This window comes from Serinus canaria, chromosome 12 (genome assembly GCF_022539315.1).
Source record: "Serinus canaria isolate serCan28SL12 chromosome 12, serCan2020, whole genome shotgun sequence".
Taxonomy (NCBI): domain Eukaryota; kingdom Metazoa; phylum Chordata; class Aves; order Passeriformes; family Fringillidae; genus Serinus; species Serinus canaria.
In genome coordinates this window covers 16,777,544-16,801,190 of record NC_066326.1, presented here as the reverse complement: position 1 = coordinate 16,801,190, position 23,647 = coordinate 16,777,544, and the positions used below count along the sequence as shown (strand labels likewise).

The following is a 23,647-nucleotide window of genomic DNA, read 5'->3' as shown; positions in this document are numbered from 1 at the left end:
ACTAGACAGGAAGCAAAGGCAAGGCCATGAAAAAGGACATTTTACATCAGCCTAACAGGCTATAACTAGGATAGCATAGGTTGTTCATGCATGCACCTGGAAATGGTTGTGCTGAAAAAGCTGAGAGGGTAAGAAAAACCCTCCAAGAAAGGAAAAGAAAAATTAGCATTAGGACTATTCAATACATTGAAAAAACAAGGATTTGTTGCAGTTAAAAAAGCAACCTGATGTTATCTTGCTTTATAGAGCTCACAACTAAATCTTTTCATAACCTACCACTTTCCTTCCAGCTCCAAAACAAAGCACTTACCTTAGGTCAGAGCTAAACTAACCCAGAAAAATACTTCACAATCAAAATAATAAGAAATTGTTACATGGGACTAGGAGAGATCTATTTAGGATTACAGTGACAACATGCAAGAATAATACACTTAATTCTAAAACACTTTGATGCTCCAGACAGAATTTCTATTAAAAGGAAATCAGAATCTTAATTCAGTGATAAATAACAAGAATACCATTATTTTTCTCAATCAAAAGCCTGACCAAACATACAAGTGTTAGCATATCAGCTGCAGGTGACAGCTCACTACAATGAGACTTTCACAACACACTACTGAACATTATTTTGTGAGACAAGATATTAACTACGTTTACGCAGCCCTAACGATCACAGAAAAATTACACTAAAAATGAACAGAGACCCAAGCCCCACGATTCAGCGTTTCATTAGCAAAGGCCAATTATTGGAATCCAGCTCTGGAAGCTCTGAACACCAAGTTAAGCCAAGTGAACCTGAAGGGAGGAAAAGCAGATGGAGCAAAAAAAAGAGCAAGACAGAAATTATAAAAGCAGCACATACTAAAGCATATCGCTCGGAAGTAAAAAAAAAAAAAAAAAAAAAAAAAAAAAAAAAAAAAAAAAAAAAAAAGGAGAAAAAAAAGAGCTGATGCTGAGCTTAAAAATTAAGGAATATGGACCCAGTACCACCCACCCTAATCCAACCCCCTCCCTTAGGAAACCCCGGGGAAGGCTGGTCCCGGTCCACGGCTGCAGACCCAGGAGCACACCTGCCCCGGGGGACTGCCAGGCACTCCGGGTGTCCCCACCGGGGTAGCCAGCGCTCCCGGGGCCACCCACACCCCTCCGCTGCCGGGGGGCAGCACGGACGGGCCCCTAGCCCCACCGGCCTCCTCACCATGTTGGTTTCATGTTACTGCCGCGGTTTCCGAGCTCCTTCCTGCGCGCAGCTCCTGTGGAAGGGAAGGAAGGGCACAAAGGGAGGGGACGCTCGCTCTGCCCGCTGGGCACGGCCCTGCCCCAGCACCGCGCTGCCCGGGGAACCCCGCCCCGGCCGTGCCCCAGGCGGGCCCCGCAGGGGAAAGCGCCCGGGTCTCACCCACGCACAGAGGGGGACGTCCGGGCTCTCCCCAGCCCCTCCTCACGGGACCGCGCACGGCCCCCTCCACTCCAGGCCCATCCCGGTGCTCGCTGCCCCCTCACCCCGGCCGCTCACGGGGCCGTGCCTGTGTACCCCTGCACCCTACACGGGGCCGCACCCGGGTCTCCCCTCACGGTAGCGCGCTCGGCTCAACCCCCCGCCCGGCAGCCTGGCAGTCCCCGCCGCCGCGGCTCACCGGGGCCGGCGCTGCCTGCCCGGCCGGGACACGGGAACGCGGAGCCCCAGCGCCGCCGCTCCCCGCCGCTCGAATCAACAACAAGATGGCGGCGCCCGGGCGGGCGGGGCCCGGCGCTGGCCGTCATAGCAACCGCGCCGTCCAAAGCCCGCCCCGTCGCCCTGCTCGCCAGTCCGCACCCGAGTCCCGCCCAGAGGGGGCCCTCTCTGGACGCTAATAGGTCAAATTTAGTGTCACTCAAGCGCGGAGCCGCCCCGCCCTTTCCCGAGTGCGGACGGCAGCGCACGTTAGGCACACGTGACGCCCGCCAGAGCCCCGCCCCCTCGCAGGCAGCGCCGTCTCATTGGCTGCCCGCGGAGAAGGGGGGGGCTCTCAGCCAATGGGCGCGGCCCGCGCGTGCTGGGCGCGCTCCGCCGGGCCGCGGCTCCGCGCTCCGAACGGCGCTCCGCGGTCAGAACCCCCTCCCGGCTGGTCTGCACTCCCTGTTCCCCTGTACTAACTCACACCCGGCCGTCCCGCGGTCCCACACTCAGAGCTCCCCGCCCCGAGCTCCTAGGGCCGTCCGCATCCCACTCCGGCCGCCGCTCCGAGCGGGGTGTCGCCGATGGGACGCGCTCACGCACCATTCCGGTACCACAAAGGGTTAAATTCCCGGACGGTCACGGTTTCCGTGGGTTCAGGGCAAAAGGGACCCTCAGGCAAAGTCACACAGGTGACCCCTCTCACTGTGAAATTTCACGGCTGAACCCTGTTCCCGTTCCCTCCCCTTAGTCACCTACTCCCCAAATTAGTCTCTTCCCTCTTATCCCGCCAGCGCTTCATTTCCCCAGGAGCTGCCAGGGAGGCGTCCCGTGGCGCGCTCCTTTGAAATTCAAATAACCGGTTTCCCACCTCCCGCTGACTGACGCCTTCAAAGCCTCCCGCCGCTCCCAGCTCCTCCTGCGGCGTCCCTCTCACCTGCACCCGCGCTAATTCACTTTTCCTCCCAATTATCAACCCATCCCCTCTGCCGACCAGCTGCTCATTCCACCCGTTTGTGCCTACGAGCGCTGTAACAAAGCAGAGCTTGAGGGGGGACACGGGACTCGGGGCAAAAGTGGCTCAAAATTACCCGTGGCTAAGTTCTCTCGCCCCAGACAACCTCCCTGAGGAGGACTGCCCCGGCTGGGTCACATCCAGAGGCTACAGAGATGCATCTGTGACCGAAGCAGACTTGGCCGAAGCTCTCATTACCTTTTTCGCAGTGCCAAGCCAGCTGCCAATCCTCGTCCTGGGTCACGGCACTCACATGGCTGACGCGACAGCGCTAATGACCACCGCAGCAGGACAGCCACCAGCTGCACTGCCCTGCACCGGGACTCCCTGAGGCAATCACAGCCGCCTGTGCAATCTCTGACACGTTTATTAGCTCTACATGGGCTGAGGTGGCTCAGGGTGTGGCTGCACCCCGTGTGCAGCAGGTTTGGTCACAAAGGATGGGTCTCTTCCTCGGGGGCCGTAGCAGCCGTCTGCCAGTGCCCGGTGCTCTGCCCAGCACTTCCCCCGTGGAGCTGTGAGGCACAAGGAGCCCTTCGTCAAGTCAAGCCCTTCAGATCCAGCGCCGAGCCCCGGTCACGCTGCTGAAGAGATAGTCCCTGCCGGTGCCTGGGATGGAGGCAGCACTCAGTCACTGCCCTGTGGGCCTGGTCCCCATCCCTGCTGTCCCCAGATTCCTCTGCCCTGGGGGACACAACCTGAGCCTGCTGTTGGGGCTGTGGGACAGGGCACTCACGTGGGTCCTGAGCATGGCCATCGAACTGCCCCTGTGGGGAGGAGACAGGAGAGGCTGCCGAGGGCCACAGGGCTCTTCTGCCTCCCGGGCAGGGCACCCACCTTTGCTGCCACACACTTACTGGGCTGCTGGCTTGTGGGTGTGTCTGCTCCTCCTTGCCCCCGCTGTGCTCCACCACATCCCAGGAGTTGCAGAAGGAAGAGGGGAAGGGAGGGAATGCTGTCAGTGATGGGCTGCCAGCCTCTGCCCCAAGAGATGCTGCTGGGAGAGACTTGCCAGCCAGGTTTTGCCCTGCCAGCTGCACCCTGTTAAGCCCATCATCCACCTACCTGATTGTCCCCTGGCACAGGAGGGGACTATGACAGGGCTGTGCCCCCCAAAGCACCACCACCTTTCACCAGTGCCTGAGCACCAAGCAGGTCTGCCACCACATCCTCTTGTTTCCCCATGTGCTGGCACACACCATTTTTGATCTTGCAGGATGCTGTGCTGGGGGAGCTGCCAGGGCCACCCACAGGGGCAAACCCTGGGTCTTCTCCATTGCATGGTCACCACAGTCCCAGTGTCACCAAGCACTGTGTCCCCAACCTTGACAATGAACCCGGATCCAGCTATGCATCACCCCGGGACACTGGAGGTGACTGTTACCCTGTTATCCAGCATGTCCCCTCCTTGCTGTGCAGACACTTGGCACAGGCTGGTCTAGTGTCTGCTCAGGCTCTGTTCTCTGTCACCTGTCACCATCACTGATCCTCTGGGGGTTGTGCAGCCTGCTCAGCTCTTCTCTGGGAGCTTTCCCTGACAAATTAAGCTCACCCCTGCCAAACAGGGGCTCCCCTGGTGAGCTGCAGTGGCCTCAGCCCTGGTGCCAGGTCCCAGCCTTGCAGTAGCCATGGCACCAGCACTGTACCATCCCTCCCTGTCCACTGCAGAGTTTGTGCCCCAGCCTGGCCACCAACATCACGGTCTACTGGCCAAATTGCTCTCTGCTTCCATAGCCCCCATTAGGGCTGCACCCTTGCCCTGGGCAGAGATGGCTCCCTGGCACAGCAAGCCACAGCTAAGTGCAGAGAATATTAAACACACCCCGTGCACTGTGTCTCCCTGGCTGCCTGCAAGGACAATACAACTGCCAGAGTCACCACCCTGGTCATACAGCACTCACCTCTTGGCCAGGAACAGCTTGCCAGGGGCCCGGCTGCTGCGGGAGGAGCAGAAGGCAGCTGTGAGCCCTTAGCCTTGCTGGCTGAGCCATGCCGTGAGGCGGGCTGGGGCTCACCTGCACAGCAGGTTCCGGGCCACGCAGCCCAGGGTGGCCAGCAGCAGGACACCAGAGATGGTCAGCACGGCCACAAACCAGGCTGGCGGGTGCCACACTGCCTCCATCTGCAGGACAACCAGCGGCTCCTTCTGCAGCGTCTGTGGAGGCAGTGGGGTGAGGGGCCATGGGAGCTTCAAGGGACCCTGGAGCACCTCCCGGTCACGGGCTCTGCTCACCGTGTGCTGGGTGGTGGTGCTGGGTGGCACCGGGGTGCTCCGGGGGGTGACGTGCACCACCAGTGCCACCACGCTGCTGCGGCGGCGGCCACCAGAGCCGCCCCACACCTCCACCAGCAGGACAAAGGGGTGAGGCTCGGCTCGGTCACTGGGCAGGTAGACAAGGGTGTTCCCTTCCAGCCGAAAGCGCCCATCTTCATTGCCTGGACGAGAGGGTCTGCTCAGTGTCACACCACGGCGAGGGCTGGTTTGTGCCGTGGCTTGGCCACTCCTCACCTCCAACAATGTTGTAGGTCAGCAGGGTGCTGTCGGGGCCGCCCTGGCACACCAGGCGGGTGACAGGCTGGCGGCTGCCCGGGGACCCAGCCGTGATCCGCAGCTCCTGCACCTCGGGGATGCACACCGGCAGCTGTTCCGGCACAGCCTGCCAGGAGCAGGGGGAAGCGGTAGGGTACCCTCAGTCCTCGCACCCACCACAGCCCACCCAGCGGGCTGCCCTCACACCTGCAGGCGCACAGACACGTCGCACAGACGGCTCCGCCTCTTCCTTAGGTCCAGGTCATTGTGGGTGTCCGTCAGCCGCACCACCAGCCTGTAGCTCTTCTGCTGCTGCGAGTCCAGGGGTCCCACCACGCGGATCTCGCCTGCGGGAGGCAGGAGCTGCTGGGAGCCCGTAGTTGCCATGGGTGTGGCGGGAGCTGGGGAAGGGGTCAGGTGCTCACCAGTGCGCCTGTCGATGGAGAAGGGCTGTGCGGGGCCAGCCCCCCCCTCCAGGCTGTACTCCAGGCTGTCCTGGGGGTAGTCACGGTCGGTGCCAAGCACACGCCCCACGACGCTGCTGAAAGTTGCGGTCTCTGACACGGTGAAGGTGGCACTGCTGGGGCACGCCGGTGTGAATTCGTTGACAGGTGTCACCGTCACGAGCACAGGCACACGGGCTGTGTGGCACACAGCTGCTCAGCCATGCTGGCACCACTCCACAGCCTCTGCCGGGCTGGGTGACAAGGGGACAGAGGCACCACCCCTGGGGTGGGCATCTCTGGGGCAGCAGGGAAAGAATGTTCCCTTTGCGATCTGCTGGTTTGGGGATTGGGAAAGGTGTTTTCCCACCCTAGGGACATGGGCACTCACTGCTCTGTCGGGGCTGCCCTCCCATTGTCACCACAATGGTGGCCGTGAGCTGGAAGCCCAGAGCAGCCATGGACTCCGAGTCATAGTCCAGGGTGGTGTTGACCTGCCAAGCCAGGAGGGGAGAGTCAAGAAGAGCTGAGGTGCTCTGCAAAGCTCAGATGCTCTGCAAAGCCAGAGTATCCCACATAGCCAGGGTGTCCCACAAAGCTGTGATGCCAGGGGAGAAGGAGGGAGCAAGTGAGGAGAAACAAGCAGGTCTTGGGGAACAGGGAGCCCTGAGGAGCCCTGACTCAGAACCTGGCATGATGGCACATGTCACAGGGTCCCATTGTCCCACTGGGCTCCGGGGTCTGGGCTTGCTGTCCACCTGGGCACTGCCCATGGCCCCACTCACCTTCAGCTGTGGCCCCTCCATGCAGAAGTGGGAGCGGGATGAGGGAGGCCCCTCAAGAGCATAGTGCAGACACCCATCAGTGCTGGTGGAGCCGGTGCACCTCAGTGTCACCAACGTGCTGCCAGGGGACATGGTTTCGGACACCTGGGACCTGTGGCGGGGCAGCCAGCAGCTCAGCCTCTGTCCCAGGTCTTGGGTTTAGCAGAGAGTCCATGCAGCCCACTCCCCCCTGAACCATACACGAAGATGGCCGGGTCACATCTTGGTGCCAGGCGGTCTGTCCCCTGCACGGTGACATTGACCGTGGCGGTGGCGTGGTCATCAGGGTGCAGCGCGTTGTAAGCCCGGATGAGGAGGTGGGCACGGATCACCTGCAGCTGCTGGGTGCTGTGGATCTCACCTGTCACTACAGGAGGAGCCATGGCCTCACACTAGGCACAAGGACAGGGACAGGGTGTCCTTGGGGATCCTGCTGCCATGCTCACCCTCATCAATAGTAAAGAGCGCAGGAGCCACAGGAGCAAGGATGGCATAGCGGACATTGTCACCTCTGGCATGGACCTGTGTGACCACCTCCCAGGGGCCAATGCCTTCTGTCACTGTCACAGCCCGGTGTGGCTCACTGCAGGTGAGGTGGGCATTGTGGCACAGCCTGGTGCCACCAGCACCCCCCTCCTGGCCCAGCCCCACTCACGGGAAGGTGACACGGGGACGGCGTGATGGCAGCACTTCCACCCTTACAGCCCCACTGCAGTTGTGCCCGTGACGATCCATCACCTCAATCTCCAAGCGGAATGTCTGTAGGCCAGCACCGGGGCAGCTGTGGGACAGCCCCATGTGGCACCAATGACAGGATTGGGACAGGGATGGAAATAGCAATGTTTAGAGACAGGAACAGAGACAAAGAGAGGGGGCAAGAGATGAGAATGGGGCTTGGAGTAGGAACAGAGGTGGGAAGAGCATGAAGATGGAGATGAGTATGAGCTGGAGACTAGAATGGTCAGGAATACAGACAGGGATGAGGATATGGACAGGACTTGAGATGCAGAAGGGGATGGGGACAGGGCTGGAGCACTTGTGGGTCCAGGGGTAGACAGGGGCCTAATGGGCAGAGCAGGATGTGGAGAGCTGTGGCCAGGGAGGGGCTAAGCCCCAGTGGACTGAGAGGTGGCTGTGACCAGCCTGAGGTTGCTGGTGCGCACCTGGGCGTCCTTGCTGGGATCAAAACCATTGTCAGGTGCCAGCACCAGGCCCCGGCGGGTTAGCGTGAGTGGTGTGTTGCGGTTTCGGAGCCTGAACTGCAGAAAGGAAGGTGATGGGAACCCCTGTCCCCCTCCTCCATACCCGGGGTTCTGCTGTCCCCAAGACTGCTCTCTTCTCTGGGGGTGTGGCCCCCAGGGAGGTGCCACTCACCGTCAGCCCACTGAGTGGCTGTGGCAGCACCGCGTACAGGGGTGTCCGGGGCGCCACATCTGCCAACACCTGCACCACATCACCCTCTGGAGCACAGCAGAGCTGTGGGAGCTTGGTGCTGGCTGGCACCCACAGCCCCCACTGCCCTGTGCCCCCCTGTTCCTACCTGCACTGGCAAAGGGGCTGTCACAGCGCAGCACATGCCCTGCTGTCACCCGCACAAAGAGCCGCTCTTGCACCTCATCCTCACCAGGACAAGCAGCCCGCAGGATCAGTGTGTACTGGTTCATACGGCGGGCATCGAGCTCTGCACCAGCACGCAGTGTCACCTGCCATGGGGACACAGTCACTCAGCAGGGTGCCTGCCAGCTCCTGCCCCACTCCCTATTCCCCAGCCACACCTCTGCCCGGAATGTGGTAGCATCCGTGGGGTCAGAGCTGATGGCGATGGAGTTGAAGGGGTGGTCGGGCTCGGTGCTATCCAGGGTGACATTGGGACTGCTGCTTGAGTTGCTGCAGGACACGGTCACCTCAGTGACGTGGGTGCCTGACACTGTGTCCTCACTCAGGGCCACAACACGTGGCAGGTCAGGCAGGACTGGTGGAAGATCCCAGGGACTACTGATGGCTCATGCAGCTGTGCTTATGGAGCTCTAAGCACCAATGCAGGCACAGCTTTCCCAGGCAGACACAGCTGGGTCCAAACACCCTGCTCTTACCCGTTGCTCTGACGAAAGTCCCTGCAAAGAGGAGAGTGTCATTGCAGCCTGCCAAGTGTGCCCTGGCAATGCCCTGGGGAGGCCCCAGAATTCCCTATGTGAGATGTTCTTATGAAACCCCAGTGGTGTCTGGAAATGCCACAGTGATGCCAAAAAGAAGCCCCAGTAACATCCTGGCAATGCTGAGGACACCCTGAGGACACCCGGGCAATGTCCGGAGCCCCTTCCCCGCCTCAACCCAGCCAGGCAGCTGCCAATCCCTCTGCCCGTCCTGGGGTCAGCCCCAGGAATTTGGGAGCAACCCAGGAGAGCCTCTTCCCTGTTGCCTTCCTCTCAGTCATCCACCCACGATCTGGCAAAGGTTGCCCTGAACACTGTGACCTTGAAGCACCTACCCGGGGCACAGAGGCTGAGGAGGAGGAAGGTGAGGTGTCCGTGCATGCCCATGGCTCGCTGGGTGTTTGGGACAAGCTGCAGCCGGTTGCCAGGGCTGCTGGGCACCACCCCGGCCCGGCGTCATGCCGTCCATCCCCACCCATGGTGGCCGTCCCGGCCAGGGGAGGGACAGGGCAAGGCTCCAGTGCCCCCGGCTCTGCACGCCGCCGCTCCCAGCCCGTCGCCACTCGCAGCTCCGTGGGGTTTGGCTGCCACCCCACGCCGCTTCACCACGCGGCACGCTCGGGAACCGGGAAAATTAGGTGGGAGGTAATTTTTGGCCGTGTTCTCGTTCATTTGCAAACCAGTGCCGCTTCTCCCGGAATCCCCATTAAGCGCTATTAGCTCCCAATTAACGGGCACCACGGCCCGGGTCACTCTTCCCTTCCCTCCTCCAGCGCCCAGCCCGGCTCTGGCGGCCCGGTGGCGTGGAGTGCCGACGGGGGATGCCTCCGCCGGGGCTCTGTACCGGGGCTGCCCTCCTTCCCGACGGGGCATACCAAGCTGCGGGAGCCCCGGTGCCCGAAATGCCGCCGGCCGGGACACGGATCCCTTCTGGCCCGAAGGTGCCCGGGTGGTGCCCGGCGCGGGGCCCCGGGGCGGCGGGGAGGGGTCCGTGGGCGGGGCGGGGCCCCGGGGCGGCGGTGCCGGTGCGGGCCGGGCTCACGTTACGGCAGCCCCATTGGCCGGGGCGGGGCGGGGCGGGGCCGCCGGGCAGCGCCGGGAGGCAGCGGGCACGGCCGGGCGCTCCGTCCGCTGTCGCTGCCGCTTCGCCACCGGCACCGGCGGCTCTGAGAGCAGGGCCGGGAGCGCCGCCGGGGGAGCAGGACCGGGCATGCATAACGCCCGCCCAGACGAGCTAGGCGCCGACCGGGTGAGTGCCGCCGCGGGCACCGGGAGGGAACGGGACGGGACGGGACCACCGTGCCCGCGCCCCGCCGCCCCGGGACTGCGGGACTGCCGTGACGTCCGGGCTCTGACCGTGACATCAAGGCCGTGACATTACACGCGAGGCAAAAGGCGGCGCGGGGGACGTGTGTGCCCGGCGGGACCCTGGCGGTGTGGGGACACGGGTGGCCAGCGGCCACAGTGTCCAGCTGTCAAGGTGCCAGCGGCACCGTCCCCCCGGAGCTGCCACCCTGCCACCCACCTGGGCTGCCACGAGGGACGGCGGTGACAGGGTGGCCCTTCGGCTCTCCTGGGCCTGCCACATGCTTACCCAGCACCTCACAACCGGCTGCCCCAGTGTTCCCGGCCAGCAGCAGGACTGGGCGGCTCGGAGTGGTGGCACAATGCCACTAGAGCTGGATGAGAGGGTCCCAGCCAGCGGGGAGAGGGACAGGGATTTGCACGGGGACGTGAAGAGGGACAAGGACGGCCCTGCCAGCAGCTGTGTCAGGGCCAGCCAGAGAGGACAGAATTATCGGTCCTGGAAGCAATCCCTCCTGCACACTCAGCTTCCCGCGACTCCAGCGCGGAAAGGAAAGCGGACGTAACACCCTGCTTTTGGGTTCAGACAATAGGAATTCAAGAGCGAGGAGCGGCCCGGCTGCGGGAGCCAGCAGTCCCTTCCAGCGCCCGCCCGGCCGTGCTCCGTTCAGCCCTGGCTGCCTTGGTCCCCTCTGTTTTCCGGCGTTTGGGGGGTCCCGGGCCTTGTGTGCAGGCCTGGCTGCCCCCTGACGTCACCTGGGGTGTCCCCAGCTGCAGGGCACAGGGTGGGTGGGTGGCCCTGCCGACGCGCGGGGGCAGAGCCCCACCCCAGCACCCTCGGGTGCCCCGGGGCTGCCGCTGGCCCCGTGCCACCGAGTGGCACTCTGCCGGAGGGGCGTCCCGACTGCCTTTCCACCGAGAAGGGGGCACTCGAGGGGCTGTCGGGGGGGCAGTGGAGCGCCCGCTCCTACGTGCCGTGGCCCTCTGTCATTTCCCGCAGGCACGGCCGGGGCTGGGTGCCTGCTTGCTCACCCGACAAGCCGCTGCACGCCGGCCGGCTCCGCGCAGGAGCCGCAGGAAAGCGGGGCCCGGGGCTGGAGGCAAGCCGGGACCTGCGGCCCGCTCTCCGCACCCTGCCGCACGCCCATTGCGCCAGCGAAGCCCCCACGAGCCGGGGCGGGGGGGCGCGGGTTGCCGAGGAGGGTGGGACGGGGATGGCGGTGCTGGCCGGGCGCGGTGACGATGTACTGACGTGCCCTTTCCCTGCAGTGGTGCCGGCGGGACGCGGGGCCGACGCCGCGGGCCCACATGCACGGCACGCGGCAGACGCCGCACCCCCCCGGAAGGGCGACGGGGCCGGGCCCCCGCGCCCCGCGCCCCGGCTCGGCGGCGGACTCGGCCTGCAGCCTGGATCCCGGCGGCGAGGAGGAGGAAGGGGGGGGCCCGGCCGCTCGCTCTCCCCCGGCCAGCGAGCGCAGCCTGGAGTTCGACTCGGGGTACTCGGAGACGTCGGGGGGCACCTGGAGGGAAGAGGAGGCGCCCGTGCGGCGCCGGCATCTGCTGCCCTGCCAACGGGCACACCGGCTTTCCGCCGGCCCCGCCGCCCCACCGCCCGCCCCCGCCCGCCGTGTCCGCCCCAAATCCACCTCGGACGCCTGCCTGGAACAGTGGCGGGCCCTAGAGCCCGCCGACACGCAGGACTGGACCGTAGCGCTGCTGTCGCAGAGCCGGAACCGGCAGCCTCTGGTGCTGGGCGACAACTGCTTCGCTGACCTGGTGGAGAACTGGATGGACCTGCCCGAGGTGGGCGCCGAACCGCGTCGCCGGGCCCCCGCCGAGCCCTCCCGCCGGCTGGCCAAGCCCCCCGCCTTCCTTCTTAGCCTCTCGGGCAACGTGCGCCGTAAGCTGGCCAACATGGCCCGGCCCCGGGGGGCCGACGGCGCCCGGTCGGGGGGCCGCGATGCCACCAAGCGTTTCTCCTGCCCGCTGGGGCTGGGGGGACAGCCCAAGGGTGCCTGCTTCCACCAGTCCCACAGCAACATCGCCCAGCTGGCCACGGACTTCCACCGCTTCACCGCCTTGATGAACAGCCGCAGCCGTCAGCCCATCATCTGCAACGACGTTATCGGCTACATTTAGCCCTGCTGCTGCGGCACCCCCACCCTGTAAATAAACCCCCGTTTTATACGGTCTGGGTGCCGCAGCGTTTATCAAAGGGAATGCCTGTGCCCTGACTCCAGGCACGGGCAAGCAGGGGGGTTTTGCAAGTAGGGCTATTGCAGCCTGCAGCTTTTATTGCATGGGGCAGGAGGTGCTGGCCCCTTGCTCAAGGTAGGGAGCACAGGAGAGGGGGACGGGTATCTTCAGCCTCAGCATCCTCTCCCTCGCATATATACAGCAGCTCCAGGTCCTGCTGCTGCAGCATCCTGGCATCCTCCAAACTCTTGGATAACCTGTAGCAGAAAAAGGGGGTTTGGGGGACATTGGCTTGTTCCCCAAGGCCTGGCTGAGTGCTCCGGGGGTGCCTTGGGCCCCTCAGAGGTGTCCGGCCAGGCTGGTGGGATGCAGGGGCCGGCAGCAAGGGGCCGGGCAGGGGTCCCGCTACGGGAAGTGCTGCCGGCAGGATGTTTATCCAGCAGCCGTCTGGGAGCTGCACTGCAGCTGGAGTGGCTCAGGATTGAGGCAGTGGGGGCTGGAAGCCCCCCCCCGCCCCGGCAGGATTGGGCCCTGGAGCCATGGACCTACCTCTGTGCCTGCTGCCGGGCCCGTGTCTCTGCATCTGCCTTGCTGTCATAGAGCACGATGTCACCACACAAGAGCGTGGTCACGGTCCAGCCATGCGTCCTCTGCAAGAGGTGGGTGTCAGGATCTGGCCGTGCATGCCCCAGGGTGACCTGAGTGCTGACAGAGCTGGGCTCACCTGCAGCCAGTCCAGCACCTCCTGCACTGTCATTGCCTGCCCATCTGCGCCGACTGCCCGCATCTCCAGCCGGTCCCAGCAGCTCCACTCCCGCCCGCCGTACTGCCAGGGGATAGCAGCCAGCACTGGCACCCCAGATCCTGGCTGACCAGCCCCATGGGGCAGGGACTGGTGCAGCACAAGGGCTGGGGGACATCAGGGCAGGCAAATGGGCAGGGTGATGGGGACACCATGGTGTTGCAGAGGCAGTGGGGGACACAACTATCCCCCCAGCACTGCTGGGGTCCACTTAAGGGTCAGTGTGGGGCCGGCGCTGCCCCTAGCCCCAGGCCAGGACAGGCGCACAAAAGGCCATTGAAGCTTTGCCCAGCCCCACACAATAATCTCTTCTCATGCCTGTGGCCCCACGACCCCTGCTCCAGCCCAAGGAGACCAGTGTAGTGCCAAGCCTGGGGCCGAGCGCCGGACGCGGCCCCGCGCCGTCTGGCAGGGCTACTCGGCCATCTGCCCTCGCTGCAGGCAGTGCCAGCACTGCCCGCCTGGCCCCAGCCCCACTCAGGAGGGGTGTTCACACCTGGTCACTCTCCCTCCTGCTTTCTGCTGCCTTCTCACCTCCGCCTTCTGCTGCCAGCACTTATCCCACTGGTGGAGAGAAGGGTTTAACCCCATCCTCACCGGGGCACAAAGGGAAAGCCATGGCCTGGCCCTCCACCACCTAAGTGCATCGCTCTGGCCCTGGGAAGCATATTCCTCCAGACAAGGCTGGCCCCCAACATGGGCTCCCCAGGTCCCCATGGGGACATGGGTCACACCAAGCAGGCCTTGGGGACGTGTGTTCCCACCACAGCCAAGCAGCCGGGTGTGAAATGTCACACTGGGCGTCCTCACCCTGGCACATGGAGGTGTTGGGTGCTGCCGCAGGGACCTGAGGGCATGGCCAGACCCAGCAGCATCCTCCATCCAGGGAGGATGCCAACCCAGGGACACTGCAGCCAGGATGGCACAGGGCTGGGCATGGGGTTTGAGGGGGCCGTGGGGCAGCCATCAGCCCGAAGTGGTGCTGGAGCCCGCTCAAGGCAGTGCAGTCGCCTCCCTCCCTCCCCCTCTTCCTGCCCCCGGCCCTGGGCCCCCCGGGCCAATCTGGTTCCAATCGGCGCTTCCTGCCGTGCCGGAAGGGCTGCCTCGCACGCCATAAACCCCCAGACAAAGGGGCCTCTATAGCCCAGACGGTCCCAATCTGGGCCTGCCCCCACCCCCGCTCTCCCTCCCTGGTTCCCCACCGCCGGGACCCCCGGCCCCGCTCCCCCGGGCGGCCCTTCCCGGCCCGGTGCCAGCTGCTCTCTGCCTGCCGCAGCTGGTTTCCATAAGCCAGATGAGTGCGGCTGCAGCGGCTCCCACCCCTGGCTGTGGGGCTCAGTGTGGGGCCTGCCATGGGGCACTGGGGCTGCCTCAGCCCCGTGGGCACCCCAGAGCATCACAAAATGGGACACTGGCAATGTCTCAGTGCTGGGGGGGGCAGCCAGGGGAAGGAGCTGGTTCCTCGCTGCCTGGCAGCACTTCCAGCCCACTGCAGCACCCAGATCCATTTCTGGAGTGCTATGGCCAGGGCAGCCCTTTCCCCTGGGTCCCCCTGACATTGTCCTGCAGCAGATGCCACTGGCCCCCGGGTGTCCCCCACCTGCACTTTCCCAGGGAAGAGGGTCCTACCCAGTAGGTGGGGGCTGGCGGGGGCTGCACACGGAGCATCAGGCAGGTAGACAGGTTGATGTTGCTGTTGCGGTAGCAGCTGAGGTCCTGGCAGCCCCACACCAGCTTGTAGACCTCCAGGCACGCCAGCCCGGCCACGGCTGCCGTGGTGGTGATGATGGCGGGCACGATCCTCCCAGCAATTCGCTTGCTCTGAGGACAGGAGGGCGTCAGCAGCTGCCCCACACAGGACAGGGACTCCTGACCCCACAGGCTGCCCCTCTCACCGTCAGCCAGTTGGCAGGGGAGATGCCATAGTTCTCTGCACGCAGGTTGGACGCTGCTGTGATAAAGTCTATGTGGACATCATCGTCCTGTGGGGAGGAGTGGGGGGACATCTGCATCCCATAGGGACATCAACGCCCCCAGGCTGAGCAGGGCCACCTGCCTGGCAGTGCTACCTTCTCAAAGTGGATGGGCTCCATCAAGGGTGCTTGTGTGTCCTCATCCCCCACCAGTTCCTGTCTCCACTGCACCAGGTCCTGGATAAGCTCTGTCAGCTGCCTGTGATCTGGGGGCACAGGGATGCCTGGCACGATACTCCTGCTCTGTGGCACTGCTGGGGTGCCCCCACCTTGGTCTGGGTCAACTTGGGTGCTGGAGGAGGGAAAAGAAGCCACAGCCCCACCACCACCAGGCTGGACCCAGGAACATACCTGGGAACCTCACCTGTGGGAACTTGTGCCTTGTCTGTGGGTTCCTCTGTGAGAGGGATCTGGATCCCTTCCTGGGGTGCAAAGGGTGGCAGGACCACATCACGGAGAATGGCCTGGATGGCCGCCCGGTCCCTGCATGGTGGCACCCCGTGTACTTGGGCAAAGAGGTGGGCTGCAGCCAGGACATAATCCAGGTGGGTGTCCTGCAAAGTAGAACGGAGGGGTGGCCATGGGGTGCCTTGTTGGGGTGGTCCCACATAGCCAAGGGCTGCCAGCACTGCCCTGAGCTGGTAGAACTGCCTGGTTTTGCCCCAGAGTGGAGGTGGAGGTGCCTCTCCTCCTCCTCTGGCCACAGAGTATGTGCAACCTGTCCCTTGCAGTGCCCTCACTGACTGGGAGACAGGGACAGACTCAGCCCAGGACCTGGCAGCCCTGCACAGGCTGTGGCAGACATAGCACAACTACAGTTCAGTATTCCCAATACAACTACAGTTCAGTATTCCTGGTATGCCCAGCACAGGCTTGGTTCCCCCTCCACCCATACCATTCCCACATGAGACCCCACAGCTCTCCCTCCCTGCACTCACATTGTCAGGGTTGAATGTCAGTGGATGGGGACAGGTCCTGTCCCCTGCCCAGAAGGGGACACCTGGGCTGGTTTCCTGGCACAGGGAGAGAAGAGTCAGGCCCAGGAGCGTGTGCCCTCAGCTGCAGTGAGGTGGCTGGCGGAGGGATGGGCGTGCAGGGGGTGCCAGCCCTGTGGTGCTGGGCTCACATGCTCCGGGGGGTAGATGTGCAGCAGCTGGGTGATGATATCGTGGTAGCAGCGCTGCCAGTGCCGCCGTGCCCAGCGCACACAGTCCCGCCAGTCCTGCGGCCGCTCCCGCAGGCTTTCCCACACCTGCTCCAGGACCTTCCCGGGCAGCTGCTGCTCCAGGAAAGCTGGGTCCCTGCAAAATCAGGCAGCTGCTGGTGCTGGCCCAAGAGCAATCCTGTGAGACATCTGGGTGAGACGTGGCAGTCTGGCACCCTCTCCCCATTCCCAGCAGTGCCCTGGCAGAGCTGGAAGCTCCTCTCCCAGTGTCACTACCGCTAAAGCCCACTCACTCCATGAACTGGTTGACTTGTTCTGCAGGTAGCTGGAAAAGCCCCTCAAACTCATCGCGGGCCCACTGTGGAGGAGAAACGGGTGTTGAGCACTGGAACCTCCCCCTTATGCCCCCAAGCCCAGGGGGAGGGGGAGGCTCTGGCAGGGCCAGCAGCATTACTCAGGCTGCCAGCAGGAAGCAGCTGGGGCCATATCCTGCCCATGGCTCACCACTGGAGGACACAAGGGGAAGGAAGACAAAGGTCCCGGTGCCTCCTCGCTGGGTGCTGTGGTTGGAGCAGCTCAGCCTACCTGCAGTGTGTGCTGGATGGTACGGGGGAAGTGCCGCAGGGTACACATGGGGAAGGTGCCATCCCTGGGGGTGCTGGCTGGTGCTAGAGGCTCGGTCAGGAATGGTACCATGGGCATCACGTTCCCCTGTGTCCCCTCTGTGCCTGAGTCCAGCAGTGGTGTGCGACAGCGGAGACAGCGTCTCTCCAAGTAGGTGCCTGCAAGGAGCCAGGAGTGCTGTGGACCCAGGGAGCAGGTCCAGGGGCTTGGCCCCCTTGCCCTTCCCAGCACTCACGGGCCTCCATCGTGTCCAGGGCGCTGGCAACGCCATCCAGGTGCCGGAAGAAGCTGTCCTTGTAGAGCATCTCGGTAGCAGGTCCCACCTGGTTCTGGTGAGCTGTCACTCTGACATCAGGGTTCATGCGCTGCACGGCTGCTGCGGCCACCACCGACTTGGGCTCCTGCCAGGGCAGAGAAGGGGTGGGCAGCCCTAGAAAGCCCCTGGGACAGCCAGGATGCCCTTTGGGGGGAGCACAGCCCCTGGCTCATGCTGCCTCACTGATATATCTGCTGAGCGATAGAGAAGCTGCCGATGGAGGTTGGAGAGGGCAACAGTGTCCATGTCAGTGACGATGAGCTCCCCATCCGGCCCTGCCGCCAGCCCCATCATGGCAAAGTTTTTCAGCAGCTCACAGCCGATGGCACCAGCTCCCACCTGTCAGGGCAGAGATGCTGCAGCTCCCTGCACGCCAGTTGGATGGTCCGCAGCCTCCCAGTGCCATGGCCCCTCCCCACTCACCACCAGGTACTTCTGGTGACCCAGCTCCTCCTGGAAATTGGCCCCGAAGACGGCAATCTGGCCATCATAGCGAGAGCCTCTCTGCCGGGACAAGGAGCTATGTGAGCACAGCAGCCACGGCACCCCAGGCAGCCGGGAGGGGCTGGACACGGGGTCTCACCGGGGCACAGTCCGTCTCTGTCAGCTGCGCAGCCCCCGCCAGCGCCAGGCACTCCAGGGCATCGAAGTACAACCACTGCTCCAGGGGCACGAACTTCCCCGTGATGGCCTGGGGCGAACAGCCCGTGGGCAGGTAGCCAGCGGGGCGCTCCCCCTCACCCCACCCCAGCCCTGCCGCCGGACCCAGCGTCCCCAGGCGGGCAGCAAGTGCCCTCTCGTGGCCACCAAACGCCAACGGACAGCCATGGCCAGCGGGACCCCGCCCCGCTCACCTTCAGCACCTCCTGGGCCGCCAGCGCCCCGACCACGGCGGCCACGGGGCACAGGTCCCCCGCGCTCACGCTGGCGAAGGCGCGCACGAGGTCCTCATCCAGGGGATCCCGCTGTGCTCCCAGGCTCCGCGCCAGCTCCAGCACCTGCTCGGCATCCGCCTGCGGGCAGAGGGGAGAGGCAGTGCCCGGCAGGGTGGGGCGGTTCGGCAGGGCCGGCAGGAGCAGGACACGGACTTACGGGTGCCCTGGGCAGCGGCAGGCGGCGCCGCTCCCTGCGGAAAGCGTGGAGGGCCCGGAAGGCGGTGTGCAGGCTGCAGCTGCGTGGCAGATCCTCGGGATTTGCCACCTGGATTTTGGGGTCCTCCAGTGCTTGGCTCAGGGGCTTCTGCCAGCATAGCACCAGGGACTGGGTGAGTGCTTTCCTGGGGCCCAGCATGGCACAGCAGTACCGCAGGCCGAGTGGCAGCTCCGTGGGGCTGAGAAGGACTCACATGGGAACACTCCTGGGGCTGCTGCACCTGTGAAACCAGACCCCCACAGCGGTAGGCCGAGAAGGAGCTGGTGTCATTGATCTCCAGCCTGAAGGCATCTGGGGACAAGAGGAGCACAGATGTCACATCATGGTCACCGCCAAGGACCCAAGGACCTGTGAGTTCCTCAACTCTGAGCTAGGGCAGCCAGGATCCCCCTGGAGGTCTCACCGAGCACACGCACAGGGACAGGCTCCTGGCCGTTCAGCTCTGTCATCCCCTGCACGCCAGAAAACGTCACCAGGTCACCATCATGGAAGAGGTGGCCATGGCTGTTCTCTGTCCCCATGTATGTCACCACTCCTGGGTTGCCCTGAGGAGGGGAAGGCTACATGAGAGCGGGCCACTGGACTAGGGTGGCATACAGCCAGTGGAGGAGGCAGCAACATTTTGGGGGACCTGCAAGGACTGCCCTCCCTCCTACCTGGGAGATGTGCTCCACAGCAGCAGACACTGGATCCCCTTCTGCTGGGTCATCAACGACAAAGCGCTCCCCGAAGTCACAAAACAGCTGTCTGGAGAGGACAGGTGGGTTTTTGCCAGAGGAAGTGTCCCACCAAGCTGCCCCAGCACTGCCATGTCCTGCCCAGGCTGAGCAGCCCTGCCAGTGGGCTATGGGGGACATGGGCTGCAGCGCAGGGCTGGGGCTCTGGGGACAAGGTGACCCACAGCCAGTGCAGAACCCCATGAGACCCCTTACCCTGCCAGCCCCTTGGTGTCAGCCACGATGAAGCAGATGCCCTGGGCATGGCAGAAGTCCCCGACACGGAGCTGCTCCTCCAGCGGGGACTCAGTCAGCACCACCACCTGTGCCAGGTCTGTCAGTGAGTGCTGCCATCCTGGGGGTCCCCCCAGTGCTGGGATGCAGGCTCACCTGGAAGGAGGCAAGGAAGGCCTCCGACAGCTCCCCGGTGTGAGCCTCAACCACCACACGGGGGTTCAGCTCAGCCAGGGCCCGCTGGGATGCCTTGGCACGGTTCTGGCCTAGATCACTCTCTTCCAGGAGGAACTGCAGAGTGGACACATGGTGGGGCACCCTGTGGGTCTGGGGTGCAGCTCACCACTGTGGGATGTACCACAGGCCCTGTCTGCACTGGGGACGGGGGCCTCTGCTAAGGACCTTACCTGTGACAACGAAGGGCACCCTGTGCCTTACCAGACTCCCCAGCTTGTACGGGTGATTGGAACCCCCTCACCCTAAACCCATACCTGCAAACAGGGATTCTCCCAACTGCACCTGCATCTATTACTGTGACATCCAGGCACATCCATACCTGTTACTGGGACTCCCACCTGAGTGTGCACCTGTACCAAGATCCTTGTATGTACCTGTATATGTTATGGGGCCTTCCCATCCATACCTGTACCTGTTACTGGGATTGCAGTCTGTACGCATTACGGGGATTCCCATCCTTACTCGTACCTGGTACTGGAGCCCCACATGAGTCCATACCTATTACTGGGACCCTTATCGATACCTATACACATTATGGGGCCCCTCATCCATACCTTTACTCTGGGACTTGTGCCCATACTTGTTACTGGGACACCAGCCTGTACCTCTACCTGTTACCGGGGCCCCTGACTGTACCTATTATCAGGATCCCCACCCATATCTGCACCCACTGCCAGCATTTTCACTAGTTCGTGTTATGAGATCCTCCTGTACCTGTTACAGTGAACCTCACCCGTACCTGCCCCCAGATGCCCCGCCGATACCTGGTGGGTGCGGTCGGCGGTGCAGGCGGCACCGAAGTCGTGCAGGACGACGCGCCCGGTCCCCGCCAGCACCAGCGCCGTCGCCACCTGTGCTCCGGTCCCGCGCAGCCCCGATACCAGCACCGCCGACCCGGGCAGCCGCCGCGCGCCGCCGCCCAGCACATACCTGCAGGTACCGGCGGGGGCAGTCAGCGGTGCCAGCACCGCTGCACCGCGCCCTGCCCCGGTCCCTGGTGCCGGTGCCCGCACTCACAGCTGCCGCGAGTACCGCGATTCCTCTTCGCTTCCCGCCATGACGGCCCCACCCACCGACCGACCACACCCCGGTCCCGCCCCGGGGAGGAGCCAATCCCACAAGGCCCCGCCCCGACGGCTCAGCTGGCGGCGGTACGGGATAGGCCGCGCCCCCAAACCACCGCTCCGGGGCCCCGCCCCACAGCACAGGCGGCAAGGGGAGGCCCCGCCCCCAGGGTCCGCTCTGTGGCGGCGGTGAGGGCGGGCTGAGGCTCCGCCCCCTCCGGCAGCCTCCCCCGGTACCCCACGGCCATGGCGGCGGTGGCGGCGGGCTGGCAGCCGCCGTGGCGGGCGCTGGCCGCGCTAGGCCGGGAGCTGGCGGCCGAGTGGGCAGCACAGGACGTGCGGGCCGCGCTGTGCCAGCTGCTGCTGCTCTGGCTGGGCATCAGTCTGCTGGGCGTCCGCCTGGCCTGGCGCGCCTACGGCGGGGCGGTGGCCGCGCTCTGCTACCGGACCGGCCCCGCCGGCCGCCGCTCCCCCGGCACCGCTTCCGGGGCCTCGCCCTCCCGGCCCCGAGCGCACTCCCTGTCCCCCGCCGGCCCGGCGGGACGCAACGGCGCCGCCGAGCGGCACTGCCCGCCCCGGTGAGTCCCGACCGCTACCGGGCCCAAAACCGCTGATTCCCCGCTGACCCACGCGGGCCTGCCCGGCTTCCCTCCCCCGCGTCCGGACAGCGCTCTCGGGGCGCAGCCCGATGAGCGACCCCTGCCCAGTGCCACCCAGTGAGCGTCCCCCCAGCTGCACCCTGCACCAGTACAGCCCAGTGACTGCTCGCTTGCCCGGTACAGTCCGGATGGGGCCTTTGCGACACCGGCCCCGGTTAGCACCCCCAGCTGTGGCTTCTGACAAGTGTCCCCCAAGCTGTGCCCCCGACCTTTGAGCCCCCCACCCCGCCCAGCTGCATCCCAGAGTAGTATGGCCCAATAAGGGTCCCCAGGCCTGCCCGCCCCACACGGACAGGCTGGTGCCTGCCTCGGTGCCTGGGTGCTGTGCTGGCTGCTGCCCCAGCCGTGCTCACGCTGCCTCTCTCTTGCAGGGATGGCCCCACAACAGAGCCCATGAAGACACACCGGGAGTGAGCAGCAGCAGGACCGCCAGCTGGGTACTGCCAACACCATTAAAGTGCTGTGCCCACCTGCTGCTCCTTGTTTTGGCATTACCACCGTAATCAGAGAGGAGGCCAGGGAAAAGGGACAGGGTGTTTATTGGAGCCAAGGGACTGTGCCCACAGCATGGGCTGACCTCACTTGGCCATGTAGTACTGGGTGGGCACAAAGGGCATCTTGGTGATGACAGCAGGGTGCTGCTTCTTCCGTACCTCGACGGTGAGCTTGGTGCCAGCCCGGCTGTGCGCTGCCTCCACGTAGCCCATGGCAATGTTCTTGCCCAGGCAGGGCGAGGGACATCCACTGGTCACTGTGCCTGGGATGTGAGGATATGGGGAGGTGAATGGGGCCAGCCAGCCCCTGTCAATGCCATGGCCACAGCTCAGGGTCATGCCCGTGCCAGCCCCACTGCCCCCACCTACCCACGGGCCTGCCTTCGGGGCCCAAGATGGCCATGTGGGGCCGGATGGCGGGTCCCACCGATGTCAGCCCCACGCGCTTGCGCCTTGGCTTCTGTTTCACTTGTGCCATGATGACAGCAGCACCAGGGAAGTCCATGGCCACACGCCGGCGCTTCCCTGCAGGGTAGAGATGGGTGAGGGTTGGTGATGCCTGACTGGTCCCCTTGTACCCACTGGGGACACCTTACTGCTCTGCCTGCACCAAGAAGGAGGTGGAGGTGGACCTACCCAGAGTCCACATCAGCCCAGCCTCAGCAGGGGTGACAGTCTCATCGATGTCGTTGCCGTAGAGGCAGAGCCCGGCCTCCAGGCGCAGGCTGTCCCTGGCTGCCAGCCCTGCTAGCCACACATCGGGGACACCCAGGAGCTGCTCAGCCAGCTCCACCGCCCGCGCCGCAGGCACCGAGATCTACGGCAGAACACGAGCAGGGTCAGCGGGGCACGGCCTTCCCCTGCCTTGGTACCGCAGTGGGGATGCTGGCACAGTTCCCTGGGTACCTCCACGCCATCCTCGCCGGTGTAACCACAGCGCGTGACCCGGCAGCCTGGCACACCGAAGACGGTAGTGGAGATGCTATTCATAAAGGAGAGCTTGGCCAGGTCATCCGGCAGCCCTGCCTGCAGAACCCTTGCCATGGAGGGACCTGGGGAGGCAGGTAGCTGGAAGACAGCAGTGCCCAGGGAAGGGGGGGGAGGTGGGGAGGGCGGTGACATCCACCGGCAGAAGACCCAGAGGAGGGCAGGCCCACGTGGGGCCCCCACTACCTTGCAGAGCCAGCAGCGCATTGTCTGATACCTCCAGGTGCACGTCACTGCCCGTGGCCTGCAGCTGCGCTGCTCTGTCCTGCCAGGGTGACAGTGGGCTGCTAGCACAGGGGCCAGGCCACTGCCAGCCTCACAGGTGGCCATGGCCACCTCACCCCGTGCAACACCGGTGTCACCAAAAGGCAGAAGGACTCATTCCCGCTGCCCGTCCCCACCTCCCACGGGGCTCAGGCAGCCCCATACCCTCAAGATGGCCAAGTCCTTGTCAGCACAGGCGGCGTTGGACACCACGTAGAGGTGATCTTCTGACGTGTTTGTGACGATGAGGTCGTCCGTGATGCCGCCCTTCTCGTTGGTGAGCAGCGTCAGGGTGCCCTGCGGGACACGGCAGCATTGGCAGGCTGCCTGGACCCTCCCAGGGCATCCCGGGGACCTCTGACCCCACTGGATGCCGGGTGCCTGCCCAGTGCCCCCTACCTGTCCTGGCTTCAGCTCGGCGATGTCCCCCACCACCAGGCTCTCCATGAACCTGATGCGGTCCCGGCCGTACACCAGGGTCTGCAAGGGGCCGGGGAGGTTGTGAGGTGGTGCGGCTGCCCCCCTGCTCCAGCCCCCTCATCCCGACCCCGCTACCTGCAGCATATGGGAGACGTCGAAGAGGGAGCAGTGGCGGCGGGTGTGCAGGTGTGACTGGAGGTGGCCCGGCCCGTAGTGCAGCGGAAGGGTCCAGCCGGCGAACGGCACCATCCGCCCGCCGCGGGCCCGGTGCAGGGCATCCAGCGGCGTCTGCTTCAGCCCCTCCTCCCCGGCCCCCGTGCCCCCGGCCCCTCTCCGCGGCGCCGAGCCCGGGGGGCGGCGGGACAGCGCGGCGCGGCAGCCCGCCCGCAGCATCTTCCTCTTCCTCCTCCCTCCCGG

The 23,647-nt window shown here is 64.5% G+C and overlaps 6 protein-coding genes across 9 annotated transcripts in view; 2 read left to right on the top strand and 4 right to left on the bottom strand.

Moving 5' to 3' along the window:
• The window catches only part of IP6K1 (inositol hexakisphosphate kinase 1), a 37,012-nt gene extending 35,254 nt beyond the window's left edge, over positions 1-1,758 (bottom strand). For all 3 annotated transcript variants that reach the window (XM_009090994.4, XM_009090993.4, XM_018914964.3), the window contains exons 1-2: positions 1,638-1,758; positions 1,199-1,253 (exon numbers count right to left, since the gene is read on the bottom strand). The gene's annotated coding sequence lies outside the window, so the exon portion shown is untranslated. The remainder of the gene's footprint in view (positions 1-1,198; positions 1,254-1,637) is intronic.
• Positions 1,759-3,042: 1,284 nt separating this feature from the next.
• On the bottom strand, positions 3,043-9,543 carry CDHR4 (cadherin related family member 4). Its single transcript, XM_050979542.1, has 20 exons — positions 8,958-9,543; positions 8,563-8,583; positions 8,245-8,441; positions 8,010-8,172; positions 7,844-7,929; positions 7,633-7,728; positions 7,125-7,228; positions 6,916-7,052; positions 6,671-6,836; positions 6,431-6,581; positions 6,037-6,139; positions 5,628-5,843; positions 5,410-5,549; positions 5,182-5,329; positions 4,906-5,108; positions 4,688-4,827; positions 4,574-4,609; positions 3,530-3,596; positions 3,409-3,439; positions 3,043-3,281 (listed from the first exon to the last, which is right to left on the bottom strand). Exons 1-20 carry the CDS (start codon positions 9,007-9,009, stop codon positions 3,226-3,228), a joined length of 2,313 nt encoding a protein of 770 aa, XP_050835499.1. The 5' UTR covers positions 9,010-9,543; the 3' UTR covers positions 3,043-3,225.
• INKA1 (inka box actin regulator 1) lies at positions 9,081-12,119 on the top strand. Its single transcript, XM_050979497.1, has 3 exons — positions 9,081-9,102; positions 9,396-9,871; positions 11,197-12,119. Exons 1-3 carry the CDS (start codon positions 9,081-9,083, stop codon positions 12,064-12,066), a joined length of 1,368 nt encoding a protein of 455 aa, XP_050835454.1. The 3' UTR covers positions 12,067-12,119.
• An 82-nt stretch (positions 12,120-12,201) lies between these two features.
• Positions 12,202-20,419, bottom strand: UBA7 (ubiquitin like modifier activating enzyme 7). The gene is made up of 24 exons (XM_009090995.4): positions 20,360-20,419; positions 20,107-20,272; positions 19,262-19,396; positions 19,088-19,194; positions 18,812-18,902; positions 18,559-18,700; positions 18,349-18,446; positions 18,096-18,242; positions 17,858-18,016; positions 17,587-17,694; positions 17,427-17,507; positions 17,187-17,342; positions 16,923-17,088; positions 16,649-16,845; positions 16,357-16,421; positions 16,025-16,199; positions 15,837-15,911; positions 15,263-15,452; positions 14,995-15,104; positions 14,821-14,907; positions 14,555-14,746; positions 12,848-12,949; positions 12,673-12,773; positions 12,202-12,380 (listed from the first exon to the last, which is right to left on the bottom strand). The coding sequence occupies exons 1-24, from the start codon at positions 20,398-20,400 to the stop codon at positions 12,254-12,256; spliced, it is 3,018 nt and encodes a 1,005-aa protein (XP_009089243.3). The 5' UTR covers positions 20,401-20,419; the 3' UTR covers positions 12,202-12,253.
• A 190-nt stretch (positions 20,420-20,609) lies between these two features.
• Positions 20,610-21,539, top strand: TCTA (T cell leukemia translocation altered). Its single transcript, XM_050979482.1, has 2 exons — positions 20,610-20,984; positions 21,437-21,539. Exons 1-2 carry the CDS (start codon positions 20,653-20,655, stop codon positions 21,477-21,479), a joined length of 375 nt encoding a protein of 124 aa, XP_050835439.1. The 5' UTR covers positions 20,610-20,652; the 3' UTR covers positions 21,480-21,539.
• Positions 21,540-21,587: 48 nt separating this feature from the next.
• On the bottom strand, positions 21,588-23,638 carry AMT (aminomethyltransferase). Of its 2 annotated transcripts, XM_050979480.1 has the most exons (8): positions 23,366-23,638; positions 23,210-23,290; positions 22,976-23,107; positions 22,733-22,811; positions 22,466-22,611; positions 22,196-22,376; positions 21,929-22,084; positions 21,588-21,822 (listed from the first exon to the last, which is right to left on the bottom strand). In XM_050979480.1, the coding sequence occupies exons 1-8, from the start codon at positions 23,621-23,623 to the stop codon at positions 21,644-21,646; spliced, it is 1,212 nt and encodes a 403-aa protein (XP_050835437.1). In that variant the 5' UTR covers positions 23,624-23,638; the 3' UTR covers positions 21,588-21,643. The 2 variants fall into 2 exon arrangements, with proteins under 2 accessions (XP_050835437.1, XP_050835438.1); XM_050979481.1 differs by lacking the exons at positions 22,466-22,611; positions 22,733-22,811.
• Positions 23,639-23,647: the final 9 nt, after the last annotated feature.